This window comes from Dermacentor andersoni, chromosome 7, assembly GCF_023375885.2.
Source record: "Dermacentor andersoni chromosome 7, qqDerAnde1_hic_scaffold, whole genome shotgun sequence".
NCBI classification, from domain to species: Eukaryota; Metazoa; Arthropoda; class Arachnida; order Ixodida; family Ixodidae; genus Dermacentor; species Dermacentor andersoni.
In genome coordinates this window covers 130,933,364-130,952,668 of record NC_092820.1, presented here as the reverse complement: position 1 = coordinate 130,952,668, position 19,305 = coordinate 130,933,364, and the positions used below count along the sequence as shown (strand labels likewise).

Genomic DNA, 19,305 nt, shown 5'->3' with positions numbered 1-19,305 from the left:
GATGTGGCTGAGAACCACACCAATTTTATAGATGAAACCTCTGTAGACAACGCTGATAACTGTAGGGGCAGGCGGGTGTCGTAGTGGGTCAATACAGGAGCTGCAGAGGGCAAACCTACCACAAGAAGGAAGAGATTATCGCACTCGTTGCTCCAGGACCATGGCACGGCGCTGCGCAAGAGCCTATTGAGGAGCGAAACAAGACTGGACAAATTTGGAACGAATTTTCCGCAGTAGTTTACTAGCCCAAGCAAGGGCCTGGGTTGCTGCTTGTGTTTTGGCCTTGGCGCCTTCTGAATCTCATCAACCTTATATGTAGCTGGACGAACGCACTCGGTGCTTGCGGTCTGGCCCACGTACTCTAGGCGCTCCTTGAAAAATTCGCACTTGGACGGTGTAATCTTGACGCCTCTTTCTGATAAGCGCTTCAGCACGGCTCCAAGATTGCGCACGTGTTTCTCGTCAGACTTTCCTGTTAGTATGATATCATCTATGTAGCATGAGACACTTGCGAGTCCTTTCTAGAAGTCATTCATTATTCTTTGAAACACTGCAGGAACAGAAGCTCTGCCGAATGGGAGACGATTCACCACGAATAGCCCTTTGTGTGTGGTCAATGTTAGGTAGCTTTTAGAAGTACGGTGGCTGCTTGGGCTAGGTTGTAATTCACGATAAAAAATAACGTTACAGGGCGAAGTCCAAGGATTGCGAGAGACGACATACACAGCCCTGACTTCCAACAATATTTCATTGCGTTGCCACATCGTGTGTATATATACAGGGAGGGCATGCGTAGAAAATGAAAGGCTGTCACAAGGGGTGTTCTAACAGCAAGTCACTGCACTATGGACGATGTAGATGGAAGAGTGTTCTCGTCCATCTCGACTTGCTGGTACACTCGGTTGAGTTCCAACTTTGTGAGCATTTTCACTCTTTCTTGGCGAGAAAAACGCTCGTCAACTCTGGATAGAGGGTAGTATTGCTAAAAATAGGGTTGATGGCGACTTTGTAATCACTGCACAACCTGCTAGAGCCGATGCTCTTAATCATTGGAACAATAGGGGAAATAATGCCAAGGCTTTCTAGGTTAAGAATTGTGCTTCAAAAGCTGAACACAACTCGAATGGTACAGGACTAGCCTTCAAAAATCTAGGCTGTTCTTTGTCTCTAAAATAAAAAGTTGCCCTCTCACCAATGATTCGACTGAGTTCGTCACTAAACATGTGCTCATGCTTCTGTAGCACTGACTCCAGTTCCGTCGCAGCTTACTGTGATGCAGGAAGCACTGCCTCGACGGCGTTCAATTCCCGTATGCGGCCCCAGTCGAGCTGAACATGATGAAGCCACTCTCGTCCTAGAAGTGCTTGCCAACCTTGTGGAATGACGTAGAGCGGGAGCAGCTGCTTCTGAGCGTTTGTCTCAATGGTAACATACAGCACGCCACTCCACTTCATGGTTTCATCGGTATGCGTCCTCCCATTAAGACTGGTATGTTCCTGCTCTAAGCCCGGACAAAGACAGCGGGAAAGCTCTTTGAGATAACAGATACCCTGGCCCCAGTGTTGAGCTGCATCTGCAACGGTATGCTGTAAACGAGAACAGTCACCAAAATGGGGCTTACACGGGTGTCTGAATTAACAGTATTGAACGGGAATTCCTCAGGAGTTTTGACACAGCTCACTATGAGCCTTTTTTTGTGTCTTAAGCTTGCCAACGCGTTAGATTTCACCTTTCCGCTGGCACTCGTAAAAGGTATCCTCTGCATGCGGACACCTCCTGGCTCCGTGTTTTGGCAACCGACAGCAATAGCATTTAAACAACTTAGCTTTGGACATATGTCTCCAGCTTAGAATTTTGTATACGTCTGCATCATAGTCGTATATACGCGTTCCTGCCACATTTTCAGGGTTGCTTTCATTTTAAAAGATCGCATGGCAATGAATATATCAGAATAATAAGCGTACGCCTCTTACCCACAGAGAAGATTTTTGAAGATAAACGCATGTGCTCGTCGCTAAATTGGGTTTGAGAGTAGCTGTGAGCACAAGTTCACGTAATATAACGTTAAGTATGTAAGCTGTTAATTGCGAAATATTTTGATTCTTCGCAGTCACCTCTACGTGAAAAATTATATGAACAGATTTCGCATTTTGCTTCCTCTTGCCGCAACAACCCGGTCATACTCTGATTTCCCCAGCCGCACACCACAGCAGACAAAAGAGCATCGCGGTACACTAAATATCTGCTTGGGGCCACATGCAGAGCGAGGGCTGTATGTCATGCTCCCTGCTTTAGGCAGTCGTTAAGAGGTTAAAAAGATTTAAAGTTAACGTCTCGGTCATGTCAAAGAGCTAGCTGGGGTGCGCACAATATGTACAGTCCGCTTCTTGACCAGGGGCTGTATAACGTAAAACTATTCCAATATGTCTTCATTCCATTCTCCTGACGTCAAATTTGCGTAACCGCCGACGCAACCATCGGGCGGTCACCCGCAGGGTTGTCTGAACAAACCAATCAAATGCTCCCCTTGTTGATAGCAGGTCACTTTTGTTTGCTTGAAAAACGAATAACATTGCCTGCACTAAGCGGGTTGTCTTATCTAATTGGATCACAAGAGGCAAGGAGCATGCTAAAGTGGAGACGGATTTGATGGGGCTGAGCCACTGCACGAATATCGATAGCCAGATGAAGAGGGTGGTGCCGGCGTCTGCGAGTGGTCCGCTTTCTCTTACATAGCTTGCGGTGGCTCATCCACAATTTCGGTGGCATGGAACGGAAGCTTAAGAATGACGCTAAAACGGATCCTCAGCAAAGAAGAGTTGGCAAAACGAGGTCGTAAACGCGCCTAAAGTTCTCGAACACGTTACACGGCCACGCAGAAATTTTATTACACGCAAATAAACCCATGCTCTCCGGCAGGGGCGAGTAGCCAGTAGCGGAGCGATCGGCGGCAGCCATCTTTTATTCCTTTCGGAACGGGGCAGCCTGCGCCTATTCAGAAGAAAATTTAGTTGTGTTCGGCACATTAATGCAGCTTTAACGCGTACGCGTCACTTTGACGCGGTAAGCTTTTGGGATTTTGTAACATCGCGTGACAAGCAGGTGATGTGGGTGCCGCCCTAAAACTTTTGACTAATAGCCGAGGGCTAATGGCAATATGTGTTAAATCAGAAATAACTAGTTCTGTTTTGTTCGGTCAAATTATGCATAATCACTGTGTACACGTTGTATCATATGGGTAGCTATCGCGGTTTTCGTGACGTCGCGTGACAGAGAGGTGAAGGGGGGGGTGCAAAAAAGTTTTTGACCAATCGCAGTGGGCTGATTGCAGAATTGGGATAGTTTTACGTTATAGCACCCCAGAGCTCAATTGATCCTATGTGCCATACTATGTGAATCATCATCGCAATCAACACGCCAACACGCTTCTTGGCCGATCCGCTGCTGAGTCTTTGTGCCATAGGATGGAGACATATACTTCAGCACACGGCGATAAGCCCAAGGAGGTAGTGTTGGCGTTCGCACTAAAGGCACCAGCCACTTCTTGACCAATCCCGTGTTGTGGGTGTGTGCCATAATATGGAAACCATATACAACACGTGGGATCCATCTGAAGGAATATAATTGGTATTGCCATGAGACAAACACACGTGGATTGAGGTTAATGGTGAGAGCATCGTGCTGCGGCACAGTGGCGCAGATGTTTGAATCCTGCCACCCAACGCCTTTCCTTATTGAAATGCGTAAGCATTTACACGCCCATCCCACAAGGAAACCCATCCGTCCATCTGTCACATAGATGAATCGCTATAAATAAATTATTGTGTAAAACAAAATAAATTCAAAAGAATAACATAGGCGGCTGAGCGTGGACGCTACGACTTCACGCTCCGAAGCCGAGTGTCTTACCCACTTGGCTATACAACCACTTTATTTTTTATGTATGGTACTGAATTATGAGTGGCCTCATGCAACTTTACTAAAGACCCACGGTTGCAGAAGGTGAACATATCTAAATGATACTAGTGCGTTGTGCCGGCGGTACAAAACAAACGTCAAACGAAAGCAATTTCTATGACTACTTTGTTGAAGGATTTGTTGATAGTGGAATAAGAGCCATTTTTAGGACCACGTGCAGAGCCGACTTCGAGCATTGTTCACATCGGGAAAATTTTGATTTTGTGGAAATCGAATGCCAAACTCAATGCATCCTCGATGCGTTTAGGGTTGATAAGAACCGATAAGATTGATAACCGATAAGGTTTACAAAGGGTCCAATCTAGTCCGATAAAGCTGATTACGATCGATAATGGTTGCTAAGAGTCTATACCGGTCCGATCAAGTTTCCTAACAATGATAATAACACCGAGCTGCGCTGAAGTGAGCAAGTAGGCCAATGCTTACCTATACTTAGAAAAATCCCAGAGAAGGTTATGCGTCACTTTTTTAGGAGTAAGGACGAATCTGCAGGGCGAGAACCCCCACCACCGACAGACCGAGCGATCGAGCCACACAGGTGAAACCATGAAATTGTAGGCAAAGAATGCTTCGCTTTTGAAAAAAAGTTCGCCCTCAAATCGGCATCGTATTTACCATCCAGGAATGATTAGCATTACATAAATAATTACCACTGGATGGGTATTGCTATATTTTCATCGTGCTAACACAGCCCATCGTTGACGCATCGTCCGCTCTTGTCAACGTAGTCGCTTCCACACGAGAGTGGCTACTAGGCTTACGAGGTTCATTTTTTCAGTCGTGCAGTCCCAGAACAGCTGCTTTCTTTGCTCTGCACAAGCATTTCAACTAACGGGAGGCATAGAGCACCACACGCCAATTTAGGTGCTTAAGTTGCTTGCCAGTTGACAATCTTATTCACAGCGTCTTATATGTCACGAATGTATGGCACAACTGTCACCCTCTGCGTCAAGGATTGCTGCTGACTGGACTCCACCACTTCGCGTTGCGCCTTAAGGCTGTCAATTTTCTTTGCTTCTGTAGAATGAACGACTGCCAAATAAAGCATCGCAAGCTATACGTCTCATGCGCGCCACACATTGTATATAAGCTCGCGCTTTAATCCTGAAGGTACTACGAAGGCGCGTGATGTGTCAAGGATTTGTCGTACGAACGTGATAATAACTTGTAGTGTCTCTTTGAAGGGTACTCACTTGCACACTGCAATAAGTGCGGTTTTAAAGTCACATTTTAAGGGTGAAAAAGTATAGCCCAGTTTGTTCGTATTGTATGTATTTTTCATTTATATTCATCAGCTTTTCATTTAGCCTTTACGCGTTTGATGTGGTCTTCTAATGAAATGTACAAAACATCTGTTTTAGAAAGAGTAAACCAGTCGCATACAGTCCGACCTACCCTGTAACTCCTGAGGCGCATGTCCAGGGGTCCATGCCAAGTGACAATGGGAGTACCTATTTCACATTGCACTATTTTCTAGATTGGCCATTCACAGATGATAGAAAAAATTTGAAAATACACACATCCTATAAGAAAAACTGGCGGTAAATCTCGAAGAAAAAGATTTCCTTTCATATAGTAGGCCTGGAATCAATAATTGACTTAAGTCACCACCTCCAGCGGATATATAAACCAACACCGCGCTGAAATAATTGAAATCAGGGCGACGCTAAGAAGGTAGAAGTGCAATACAGATGATAAGGAGCAATCCATCTTTCTGCTTGTTCATACCCTGTTTGCACCACCTCCACAAACGAAGACGTGTGAAAGAATGAAAATATAATAAGCTGTTCTGCTTTCCCTTAGCAGTTTGGGTGAACGCGCCTCTGAGCGTTTACGCCGATATACACCGATAAAATAGCACAAGGCTTACGGCGTATAATTTTGCGTGAAATATTGATTCATTGTTTCATGGTATACGGAAAATTACATAAGAAATACATCAAAAGCTTCTTGTATGTCAATCCACAGCTATTGATTTATTGTAAACGACTGTTACTTGCCAGTCTGCATGAGTCATTCTTCATAAATACGTTTTCATAACTCAATGTTTAGGTAACCACAGAGGAACAAAGTGAGATAAGCTTGTATCAGCGTGACCTCACTATATGCTATGAAATCCAATGACCTCAGTATATTTTTGTATATATAGTAGCTAAAGATATATATATTCAATATTTTTTCAGGAGTCGACTCTCACGTTACCTTTGCACGTGAGCTGCTCTACAAAAATGAAGAATCATCTTGTGGTGTAATTAAGGAAGTTTACTCTATTTCCTACGGTGAGCACCTAATTTTTTTACTGCGATAGCAACTACATGGGCACTGCAGAGACATTTCTTTCGTCGCCGTCACTGTAAGTTTCCGAATAAGGTCCAAGGCCCTATGGACCATATGCTTTATGATCAAGTGAAAGCGTGCGAGGGTGAATGGCGAATGCGGCTTAATCTCACTTGCGCGAGCGAAGAAGGCCGGGTAGAAGCGCGCCTTTTCCTCTCGCACGCAAGGCATGGAGGTGCCTTGCGCGTGACATCTAAGATGTCGGTTTCTTCTTATGACTTACTTATCATCAACATATGGATATTTTCAAAAGCTATTGATATGCCAACCTGTCATGTAATGTCTCTAGCATGACTTTAAGGCATAGTATTGAAAAAAAAACGGATAGGAAAAATGTTGAATTTCTTACGGAATAAGTGCTAGTGAATTCATAAGTTTTTCGCCACATAGAGAGTCCACTTTCTTGGGTATTTCTGTGTCCTAGTAGAACGCTGGGAGTGTTAGCCAGCGCAATCACTCACATACCTTGGTGGCGGACGTGGAACGTCCTTTATGCCGCAGGCGTCACGAGAACGTGATTTTTTTTTTTGTGAAGGCAACTGGTCAATAAACCCACTTCGCGAAATGCGAAGGTTGTGAGTTTGGTTCCCACCTGCGGCAAGTTGTTTTTTCATCCACATTAATTTCCATTAATTCATCGTATCTTTTTCATTTATTAAGCCCAAGGAATTTCCCCTGTGTTGTCCTTGGTGTCAGTGTTTGTTAGCTTCTCATGATATGACTAATAAAAATCGGGACCCTCGGTTAACCCCCTCTCTTCTCGTTTATTACATAACGAGGGTCTCGGATCCGGCAACATTGATGCCTTCAGGTAGCAAGTGCGGGTTTATTGACCAGTTGCCTTCACCCAAAAAAAGAGATCACGTTCTCGTGACGCCTGCGGCATAAAGGACGTTCCACGTCCGCCGCCAAGGTATGTGAGTGATGGCGCTGGCTAACACTCCCAGAGTTCTACTAGGACACAGAAATACCCAAGAAAGTGGACGGGAAAACAGCGCCGCGGTAGCTCAATTGGTAGAGCATCGCACGCGAAATGCGAAGGTTGTGGGTTCGGTTCCCACCTGCGGCAAGTTGTTTTTTCATCCACTTTAATTCCCATTAATTCATCATTTCGTTATTTCATTTATTAAGCCCAAGGAATTTCCCCTATGTTATCCTAGGTGTAAGTGTTTGTTGGCTTCTCATGATATATATATATATATATATATATATATATATATAGAGAGAGAGAGAGAGAGAGGGAGAGAGGGAGATATGATATTTAGCAGGAAAGAACGTAACCCGTTAACCCTTCTACCATGATGACTGTTGAAATTTGGTGAATCGTTTCGAATGTGCAACATCTTTGAACACTGCGGCTTCTTCTTTCTATATTATGACACCATTTTCTTGTGAGAACTTCCACAATGCATTATGTAAACTTATATTTTCTTGTTACTTTTCTAGAGGAGTTTCGTAAAACAGAGGAATATCGTAAGTACACATTCCTTCTCAATGATATTTGGTAAGTTGTATGTAATATTATGTATTTAGAGATGTAGTTACAGTCGGCACATTAAGTGGTAAATCATATTCTTATATACAGAAACGCTTTTTGTGTTAGCACGATCGTAAAATTATTACATTCATTGACATGTCTATTCAACGTGGTTAATTGCAAGAGAAGTACGCGTCCACCTAAATATATAGATACAAAAATTTTCTTAGCTCTAACATGGCAATACAAAGTACGCAGCGGACAAATGTTATTTGACGCCACCTTTCTGCCTTGATGAGAACGAAAGAAACTGAGAAACTGCTCTTTGATAACGTATGTTTCACCTTAAAATGTGCTGTCTATATACAACTACGTATTCCCCTTGATCTTTAGGCTAGTGAACATGTTGGTGTAGGTAATCTTTATTCAATTCGGTTTTGAAAGGACGTCTAGGAAATTTTTTCATCAGAAGAACGATGAGGTACGTTTTCAGAAAAGTGGAAACCCTTGTCACATATTAGAGGGAGGCTAAAATAAAATTATAAACGAAGAAAAGTTTCAAGAAGGGGACGAGGGTGGCGTTAAGGATGACGTGGGTTAACCGAAGACTGAAGAGGATAAAGAAGTTCCCAGTGAGGTGACAAGAGATGATTGGTGGAGAAGAGGAGAAGAAGTATCCGGTGAGATGGAAAGCGATGATTCATGGAGAAGAGAAGACGAAGAGAAGGATCACGTGCACTAACAAGAAGGCTATAAAAGGGCGAGGAAGGGCGAGAGACGGGGGGAAAGAACAAGGCAGCGGAGACTCGGCGGGTCAGGGACGGTTCGACCGGAAGAGAGCGACGCCGGCTACTGCTCCGGTGAGCTCGCATTCTACGGCTTCGTATCGCAGACTTCCTGCCGTTCGTGAGCCCGTTCCAGGGAGTCCACGGAGGACGCTACCATAGAGTTCCCTACAAAAATTACTAGAGGGAACTCTGGCGCTAGCGTCTACGGGAGCTGCAATGGAGGCGGTTGTCCCAGCATGGGGGAATTACGGGAAGTACATGGATTTGCCTAAACTTCGTCATTTTGGCTTCAAACGGCTTTCTGACTTTGTAAACTCGTCATTTTCAACAGTATGTTGCGTAATAAATAATTAGATAAACATCATTAATCACAGGCATGCCAGACATTAAACATCACAGGCATGCCAGTGCTTTGAGACGCTTGGCGCGTTTCGGTTTGGCCACTTGGACAAGTTCAATCGTTGCAATTAATAGCAATTGTACGCGTTCCCGGCGTCTTCTGCACTTCGAAAAATATAGACTGCGCTGAAATATACGACAATAAGATTTATTTAGCGTAATATACAAAGCCACAAGAACGTCTGAATCCACAAGCACGAAGATCAGACATATCCATGTAGTTCCCATCATTCCCATGGTAGGACAACGACTGCAGCATAGATGACTGCAGCGCCAGAGTTCCCTCTAGTAATTTTTGTAGGAAACTCTATGGACGCTACCACCTGCTACGGCCAGGGGTGTCCAGCGCTGTTGCCACTCTTCCGGGTGGTGCCCCAACGCCAACATCATCGGCCACACCTCCACGGGCGTTTGGACCGGGAGCGTGTACGACGCAGCCAACGACGCCGCCAGCGACGCCAGCCCTAGAACGTCGAACGCCACTCAGACGCCGGCTACGGGACCCGCACCACACCACATCCGCACCGAACCAGACGTGAGCACGAACGCCAATCACTAACAGTAGAGCGCTAGTAGCAGTGTTACCGGGTCGTGTGTACTGATAGCCTTTCTATTTTGTGTTAGTTTTGTTAGGTTTGTGTGCTGGTGTTTGTGTCGCGTGGGTTGTATTAAATGTGCATCTGTGTGGGTACACCTGCCGCCTAGTCCATTCTTTCTGCCAGAGTGTTCTCCGGAGGAGATCCGTGACAACCCTACGCATTCCGTTTGTAAAAAGTAGCATAAATGAGCCGCTGCAACAGCTTTTAACATGCCAAAAATATACTAGACACGACAGAATGGTGCCATGAACCCACGGGCCAAAGATTGCTTCAAAGCACCAATGAACGTGAAATGTCCTTCTAAAGCTCGCTCATGACTTGTTCGGCTTCATCAAATGCCCTTTATCTAAAGCGCTAAAGTCGTAATGGTGGCCGCGTACAACTTGGGCTTGAATCGGAAAACTTAATCTATGCTTACAATATGGTCGTGCAAGGCTAACAGTGATCATATTAGTTCAAGTCATAGAAATTACAGAATTTAGCTGCATCCAGTGTCTGGATACAACAGGCATTTTTTTCGTCATCCGGTATTTGGTGGTTGTAACCAAGTGAATGTGTACTGGCTTCGTCGGAGCACTAGATCATGCAGTCACTCAAGTTGTCTGATCTCCAATAGAGTATGCGTCTGCGTGCTTCAGGAGTTTTCTGTTTTCATTTATAGAACTTATCAAATATCTACATTCAACCAAACGCAAGCAGGCGTTTCAATTATCGTTCGTTTTGTTTTATCGTTCCACTACATACCGGTAGAGTGTTGTGTATATTGCATTTGCTGATCTTGCAGTGGCATGTTAATGCGTTTGACAACTCGCGTTGCTTGCAATCAACAGTTGAGCACGGTGCCACTGTGCAGTAGGTTGCAAAGGTGTCTGTCGTCAGCACTTCAAGTAAAATGCACCGATAACTTAAAGGCACGGGCCTTTAGCGATCTTTGTTTATTACAACTGTCCAGCGCTCTATTACATGCATCCAAGTAGGGATTGGACATTTATAATTCTTGCTTATTATTTGGTGTTGCCTTGCTGTGATTATACTCATATTGGTAGCGTTGTTACTCCGTGCTGAATAGTGCAGCCGTGCGTTAGCACAAAGGCTGAATCATAGATTCATGAAAAGTGTAAACTTCCGTTTTAGTCACAGCCTGAAATCAGCTGTATTTGACACAGAAGTGCCAACTGTTATTTTTTTTTCTTCGCAAGAATGACTGCTCCTGTCCAAGGACTCGATAAATCTGATAATCATCTGTTTCGTCGTCATCATCAGCCTATTATATCCACTGCAGGAAGAAGGCCTCTCCCTGAGATCTCCAATTAGCCCAGCCGCTCGCTATACGATTCAAATTCCCTCCTGTAAATTTACTAATTTCATCACCCTACCTAGTTTTCTGCCGTCTTCGACTGCGCTTCCCGTCCCTTGGCACCCCTTCTGTAACTCTAATGGTCCACCGGTTATCTACCCTATGCATTACGCGAAATGTCAGGCTACATTTCTTTCTCACAATGTAAACTAGAACATCGGCTCTCCCCGTTTGCTCTCTGATCCCCACTTCTCTATTCCTGTCTCTTCACGTTAAGCTTAACATTTTTCATTCCATCGCTCTTTGCACGATGCTTAACTTGTTCTCGAGCTTCTTTGTTAACCTCCAAGTTTCCGCCTCATATGTAAGCACAGGCTGAATGCAATGATTGTACACTTTTCTTTTCAGCGACAGTTGTAAGCGCCCAGTCAGGATCCAACCCATGTTTGTTCTTCCGTGAATTTCCTCTCGTTATCTGGGTCCCCGGTGTGTAAATGACCTCGATAAACGTACTCCTCTACAGACTTTAGAGGCTGTCTGACGATCCTGAATTCTTGCTTCCTTGCCAGGCTACTTAGAATTATCTTTCTTTCTGCATATCAGTCTTAAACTCCGCTCTTACACTTTCTCGGTTCAGGTCCACAATGATTTCTAGTATTTCGTCCTCAGTGTTCGCGAGCGGGATAATGTCATCTGCAAAACCAAAGGACGCCGAGATAGTCGCCATTTGTCCTTACCACTTAGCCTTCCCAGTGTAAAAGCTTGAATATTTTTTTCAAGCATGCCGTGAATAACATAAGAGAGAATATGTTTCGCGGTCTGACCCCTTTTTTGATAGGTAATATTTTTACCTTTGTTGTGCAGAACCAAGGCAGCTGTACAATCTTTGTACATATTTTCCAAGGTATTCAACATCCTCCTGTACTCCTTGAGTACGCACTGCCCAAATGACTACTGGTATCTCTACTGAAACAAATGTTTTTTTTTTCATAATATATGCAAGCCAGATGAAGAGGTCAAGTTTACTCCATAGATTGCTCAATTAGCTACCAAGCTTCCACCACACGGTCCTTCAAACTGGCAAACAAGAATAAACAATGCACAAATCTGACTTTCGAACATACTTGTCGGAAACTGAGGGATCGCAGCGGAGCGCCAGGGCAAGAGGACCAGCTTAGCAATCTTCTAGAAGAGAACTGCGCATACCATACTCGCGCATCTAACACGCGCTGCCCACTTTTATTTTTATCGTATTTCGCAGCCGGTACCAAGGCGCCGGCTGTCAGTGCCGACATTAGCAGCCTCGCGTTGCAGCGTCGGTAGGCGCTACATGTCCAAGGAATATTGTGAAGAACAATTGGAAAGTTTCAGCCACAGACTTCACAACAAAGCTCTCACACCGGATGAAACGAAAGATTTAAAGCATTACCGAGAAAAACATTCCATGCAATCGGCTCAAGAACAGAATAAAACAGGGACTTTTAATCATGAAACAACCTTTCTTGCAAACAGCCAACTCATGCCAAGAAGAGGGAACTGTAGGCTAAAAACTCAAGGCGTGGCTGAATTCTTCTCAAACTTAAACCATTCTAATGTTGAAAACGTTTCAAAACCGTTAAGCGTGCTTAGCAGGGACCTAACCAATTGTCCCAAGAATAAACAATAAATGAATTCCAACTTTCCAAGGACCTTATCGAATGAATACCAAGCATTTTTTTCGCAGACAACAACGCGCCATACAACGGGCGACAGAACTTCCACTTCAATTCACTTGGACTGCTATATCTTAAAACTGTCACTATAGAAATTATGTTATTCCAACACAGCCAAACGATCAAAACCATAACTGTCTCATGGAGTAGTATCATCTCAAATATTAGTTGCCGGAACCACATTGGCATTAAGGAAGCGGATAAGGGCAGAAGTATGGTTGTTTGGCCAGTACATAGGTACAAGGAAGGGGCTTGCAGACAGCTAAGTAACCCTGCACACTACCGTAAACAACCATACAACATTACTATACGCACCTACAATTCCCAACAAGCTGAAATCGCATTTTACTGGTAAATTCATAATACCATTAGAGCTCAAATAACTTAATGCAAGCAAGGAAACTTCAGAACGCTTCTAGCTGCTTTCAAACATTTATAAAACTCCACCTACTGATCGATACATCGCTAATCCACGGCGGTAATTGAAAACCAAGAATGCATAGATAGACTCAATCAGTTTAGAGAAACACCTTATCACCTTATCAAGCAGGAAACACCTTATCACCTTAAACAGAAACACTCTATCACCTTATCAAACAGGAACAATCGGAATCCTGCCCTTCAAAAAGCCTACACTATTTGCAACTCAGTTCGAGTGGGCCGAGGTCCTCAAACCACGCCCTAAGATCAGAAGGACAACAACGCATCTCTTTACTACAAGAATGTCAAACGCTCTACCAAATCAAACGTGAGCAACATCCTCGATGCATTCTATTCACTTCTAAACAGACCCAAAACCTAGGAAGATTTTTCCTGACTGATAGAGAGTAGCCTACAGAGAAAACATTAATTTCGAGGCCATTCTCGTGCTTCCAAAACTAGGCACAAAGACGAAGTCAACATCCGGTTCCTGTGGTCGGCCAGGTGCTCTATATACAAACATATGCAATCTGCTACTGCAGTAAAAAGTGTAGCATCATTTACGTTCACAAGGTAACTTGCAGTCTCAGCTGTAGGTCAAGTAACGTAGTTTACTGTCTAGAGTGTGAGACTTGTCAGAAACTATACATAGCTAACTGGACAACAAATCCATACAAGATTCAACGGTCGTCGCGAAGGTCCGAAACACAATTTACCTCAAGCAGTAACAAGCCACCTCCATGAAGCTGCCCATGTAATGGATAAAGCCAAGGCTCTATATAACACAAGCAAATTTTCGTTCACCTCGCGAGAGGAAATATACGGAATTATACTTCATACACAAGTTTAAACGCCTGCACCCAATGAGAATCAATTTCACACGTGGCAACTTGGAATCGCTACAAGCCGTTACTAAACCTGAACTTCCGACATCATTACCAACCCACAGAATACGTTATGCGACCAGCTAACCTCGTTTGTTAAGCTCAACTATTCCTCCATTTGCGGCTTTTCCCTTCCTCTCCCCTTGCACTCAAATTGATATACTCCTCGACGTTTTTACTCATATATCAACCGTACGATCCCTGTTCGGTGTATGCCTGACCCCTCCCGATTTTTCTGCTATTAGCCTATTTGTTCTTCACTCTTTCTTCTTTTATTTTCTTCTCTCCCTGTCTTTAAAGACCCCAACCCACACATTAGAAAGTCGCACACTCCGTGATACCTTTTTGGCGCCTCCACCCCACAGGGTCGCGCCACTTCTGTATACTGTAAGGAACCGCTTCATTCCAGCCGAGCTCGTGCTGCTACCTCGAGGATCAAGCTGTGCTGCTGGGGATATACACAGGTGAAGCAGATGTACAGTGGATGATGACATGTGGGGATGATGAAGTTGAACGTAAGGCATGTGCTGCGCTCGCACCAATTACCTCTAGCTGTGGAAGCGGCAGCTTTGCCTAGCGGAAGTATTATGAAATGCGTTGAGTATGCGTTGAGTATGTGGAGAGACAGGCACTATCTCTGTCCCACGGCAACGGTGATCGGGTGGCGTTCTATGGGAGCGAGACGCGGTAATTGACAGGTTATGTCTGCTCAATGACCGTGTAAGGTGCAATAAAACGCGTGAGAAATTTTTCGCATAAGCCGGGAACCCGCAGAAGAGTCCAAAGAAGAACATCGTCGACAGGAGAAAAAGTCACAGCAGGGTGGGTCGAGTCTAAAGGAGACTTGCGAGCGTCCTGGGAGATGCCGCTGTTAAGGCGGGCAAGGCGACGGCATTCCGCGAGGCGCGACAGAAACTGTCTCGAGAAAGGAGCTGCTGGTGGTTCACTAGTCGAAAGGAACGACACATCAAGAACGAAACTTTGTAAACGGCTATAGACAAGGAAAAAACGTGAAACGCCGCTGCTACGTTGCGTAGCCATGATATAGGCGAATGTCACGAACGGCAGGATTGCGTCGCAGTTCGTGTGGTCGGGGTGGAAGTGCGTCGCAGTCATATCGAAGAGGGTACGATGAAACCGCTCCATCAAGCCGTTCGTCTGCGGATGGTAACTGGAAGTCGTCTTGTGAATTGTGTTGCATGCACGCAGAACTTCGGTAAAGATAGAAAAGAGGAAGACTCTGCCGCGGTGGCTGAATAGAACGCGCGGAGTGCCATGGCGTGAGAAAATGTTGTGTAGAAAGAAATCGGTGACTTCAGCAGCCCCGAATGGTAGAAGTGATGTCTCCGCAAAGCATGTTACATGGTCTACGGCCATTACAATCCAATGATTGTCGTGTGAGGTCGTGGGAAGAGGACGGTACATGTCTATTCCAACTCCTTAGAAATGCGAAGCTGGACAAGGCAGAGGTTGAAAAGAGCCAGAAGGAGCTATTGTCGGTCGTTTGCAGCTTTGACAATAAACGAAGGATGCAACGTAATTCGCAAAGGCTGAAGACAGGCCAGGCCACGAGCAGCGCCATAGCATTCTGTCGTAAGTCTTGTGGTAGCCTAGATTACCGGCCATCGGATAACCTTGAAAGGCTTCGAGCTCCTCACGTTGCAGGGAACGTGGTATGACTGGGACTCAATTGTTGTCATCGACGTGATAAATGTAGCAATGTAAAGCCCCATTGTGCAGCTTGAATAGATTAAGTTGTCCACGAAGTCAGGCGTTTGAAGGTGGCGAAGAACCTTCCATGCGTTGGAGAATAGTTCGGCAGTATGGATCGATACGTTGGTGGGACACAAGGAAAGATGGGCGGTCGGGTCTTAGCCAATCGAGAGTTGCGATGGGTAAATACAATGACGATGACTCGAGACGTACGCTAGTGCGGAGAGGCGATGGTGAATCTTGATGGCTCGGCAGAGGGTAGCGAGACAGAGCATCGGCGTCTTGATGCTTCTTTCCCGACCTGTAGGTGACGTCGAAATCATACTCCTGCAGGCGAAATGCCCCGCAACCAAGGCGACCCGATAAATTCATTAGCGATGAAAGTCAGCACAGTGCGTTATGGTCGGTAAATGGCGGCCGCGACGATATGGGCGAAATTTTGGAGTGCCCAAAGAACAGCAAGGCACTTCTGCTCGGTTATAATGTCATTCTTCTCTGCAGTTGTTAGTGAACGACTAGCGTAAGCAATTACTCGTTCGCCCCGTGTGTTGTCACGTTGCAGTAGAATTGCACCGAGACAATGGCTGCCAGCATCAGTGTGAAGTATAGTGGGCACTGTCGGATCGAAGTGGCACAATACTGCGTCCGACGTCAGATCATCTTTCAAAGGTAGGAAAACAAGTTGACATTCATCGGACCAAACGAAGGGCACGTTATTGGGGAGGAGTTCGTAGAGCGGGGACGCAAGCGCCGTGAAGTTGCGTATGAAGCGACGCAAGTAAGAAGCAAGTCTGAGAAAGCTGCGCAGGTCTTTATGACTTAGCGGACGGCAAACTTGGAGGATGGCAGCAAGTTTTTGAGGGTCCGGTCGAATACCTTCTTTGCTGGCGAAGTGCCCCAGAACACTAATGGTCTCGCTGGTGAAACTGCATTTTTTTTGTGTGTGTTCAGCAACAGGCCAGCGTTTTCAAGGCAGGCAAGGAGTTCGTCAAGACGTTGCAAATGTTGTGAGAACATGACTGAAAATACTACAATGTCGTCCAGATAGCACAGACTGGTTTTCCATTTCACACCACGCAAGAAATTATTGATCATGCGTTCGAAGGTAGCAGGCGCATTGCAGAGTTCAAAAGGCATCACATTGAACTCTTAGAGCCATAAGGGGTGGCAAACGCCGTTCTTTCTTTGTCAGATTCGGACATCGGCATTTCTCAGTAGCCTGATGTAAGGTCAAAGCTAGAAAAATATTCGGCACCGTGGAACGAGTCTAGTGCATCGTTGATTCGTGACAGGGGGTAAAAACCTTTGCGCGTGATTTTGTTCGGCGCAAGGTAATCGGTGCAAAAACGCACTGAACTGCCTTTCTTCTGCACTGGAACAACTGGGGAGGAGCAGGAACTCGATGAAGGACGTTTGATATTTCGTCTAAGCATGTCTGATACGTTTTCCTTAATGAGTTTGACCTCTGTAAGATACACGCGATATGAGTGCCGCCGAACAATGCGGGAGCCATCAATCTGTATGCGGTGAGTAGCGGCGGCAGTCATACCGAGGGCGGACGAATAGACGTTGAACAAAGAACGGTATGTGTTCAATAGTGCGAGGAGATCTTGACTCTGGGCAGGCGTTAGGTCAGGACTCATGGTTGCCAACAATGGTGTGGAAGATGCATTACTTCGCTACGATGTTGACTCAAGTGGTACTGTCGAGAGGGCGACAATTGCAGCAGGATGAGTGCCAACAGCGCAAGTGACAGTTGATCCACGACCCAACAGTTGGGGTTCAGGAGTTTAGTTTAGGACGGTAAGCAATCCAGACCCCTCAGAGATGCGAAAAAGGCCAGGGGCAATCATAATCCGTCAATTAAGGATGATCAATGCTTGACGGAAGCCTGTCTGAACAGGATGGAACATGGTGAAAAGGTAGACAAAAACTCGGAGCACTACGCCGACCAAAGTAATATTTAAAACAAAAGAAGACGTTTCGGCTCCCACACAGGAGCCTTGTTCACAGGTAAAGTAGACACAGGTGTTGGAGCAGCTCATTTAAATAGTCTTGAACACGGGACGCAACCCGCCGTGGTTGCTCAGTGTCTATGGTGTTGGGCTGCTGAGCACGAGGTCGCGGGATCGAATACCGGCCACTGCGGCCGCATTTCGATGGGGCGAAATGCGAAAACACCCGTGTACTTAGATTTAGGTGCAAGTTAAAGAACCCCAGGTGGTAGAAATTTCCGGAGTACTCCACTACAGCGTGCCTCATAATCAGAAAGTGGTTTTGGTACGTAAAACCCTATAAGTTAATTTTTAACGCGTGACACAGGCAGTGCCTATACACTGATGGCAGATTCCCATCGCTGCTGTTCAGAGTGTGTGGCGTAGTCTTAATCTTAAGCGACTAAAGATAAATGCATCGAGATAGCCCTTTTCCCTTGCAAGTACACGTGTATTCCCCCAGCCGATTGCGCGGCCGCTTCAAGCGGCATGCTCAGCCAAAGCACTGAATTTCACATTTTCTTTACTCATGCCCTAATTGTGCTGTTTAAAACGCTTTTGAAAGCCACCAGTTTCGCCAAAATACACGTAGTCACAATACAAGCATGGGACAACGTAGACAACACCTGGGAATTCATGTTTTAGTAATTTGTCCTTAACATTGACGAGCGATTGTCATAGTTTCTGGTTTGTAATGTGTGCCACTTGAACAATGTAAGAACGCAGAACACGGCTTAGAGCTTCACTTGAGGACGAGATATATGGTATTCCGGCGCGCTTTCGACCAGAGGCCGCAAAGGGTAACAGTTGATCCCGCGCACCATTATGAGGCCCGCATTCGTGCTGTGTCTGTTCGCTCCAGACTTCGGGGCCCCCCTTCTTCGGCCCTGTCTTCAGAAGAGCGTCAAGTGGTAAAGAGGCTTCATGGCAACTAAAAGGTGGTTATCCTTCCTGCAGACAAGGGGCACGCGACTGCTGTCTCGGACAAATCCGTCTACTCCCACCAGATGTTGACGCTGTTAGAAGAGGCTGTTAGCAGTTAAGGACACGTACGTTCAACTTTACCGGAATGCAACTCCGAAGGTGCAATGAGACTGCCAGAACCTTTTGGCTGATATCTTTCGCGTGGTCCCCCCTTAACACAAGTCACTGTATTTCACAGTACTTTCTCATAATGGTTCAGAACCAGCTCTTTATGGCCTCCCCAAGGTTCACAAGCCAGGCTGCTCCATGTGTCCGATTGTAGATTTACGTGCTCCCCCCTCCACAAGCTTTCAGGATTTTTACATCGTGTCATTTCGCCCCTTGTCGGACAACGTGCCACTCACATGCGCAACTCTTATGACTTGATGGCCAAAGTCTATGACGTCGCACTGGATAAAACATCTTGGTCTCTTTTGACGGAAATCGCTTTTTGCTGCTGTGCCAACGGAACTGGCCGTGGATGTATGCAAGACCGATTTGGGGTCTAATGCAACTCTACCCGACAGATCGACTATTAATGCACCGGATCTGGCTCGGCTGTTGCAGTTCTGTTTGCCAAACTCGTACTTTACGTTCCAAAAGAGTTTCTACAAGGTCCACGGAACGGTTATGGGAGCATCTATATCGGCAACCAACGCTAATTTGACAATGGAAGCACATGAAAGTCGAGAACTCTCTTCGTTTAGCCCTGCTCCGAAGGCATTTTTTCGCTACGTGGACGAT

General features: G+C 45.5%; 1 protein-coding gene across 1 annotated transcript in view; it reads left to right on the top strand.

The window, feature by feature from the left end:
* Nucleotides 1-19,305, top strand: part of LOC129385609 (uncharacterized) — a 46,483-nt gene that overhangs the window by 12,236 nt on the left and 14,942 nt on the right. The window contains exons 2-3 of the mRNA XM_055072404.1: nucleotides 6,162-6,257; nucleotides 7,762-7,788. Coding sequence (XP_054928379.1) covers nucleotides 6,162-6,257; nucleotides 7,762-7,788 — 123 coding nt within the window. The remainder of the gene's footprint in view (nucleotides 1-6,161; nucleotides 6,258-7,761; nucleotides 7,789-19,305) is intronic.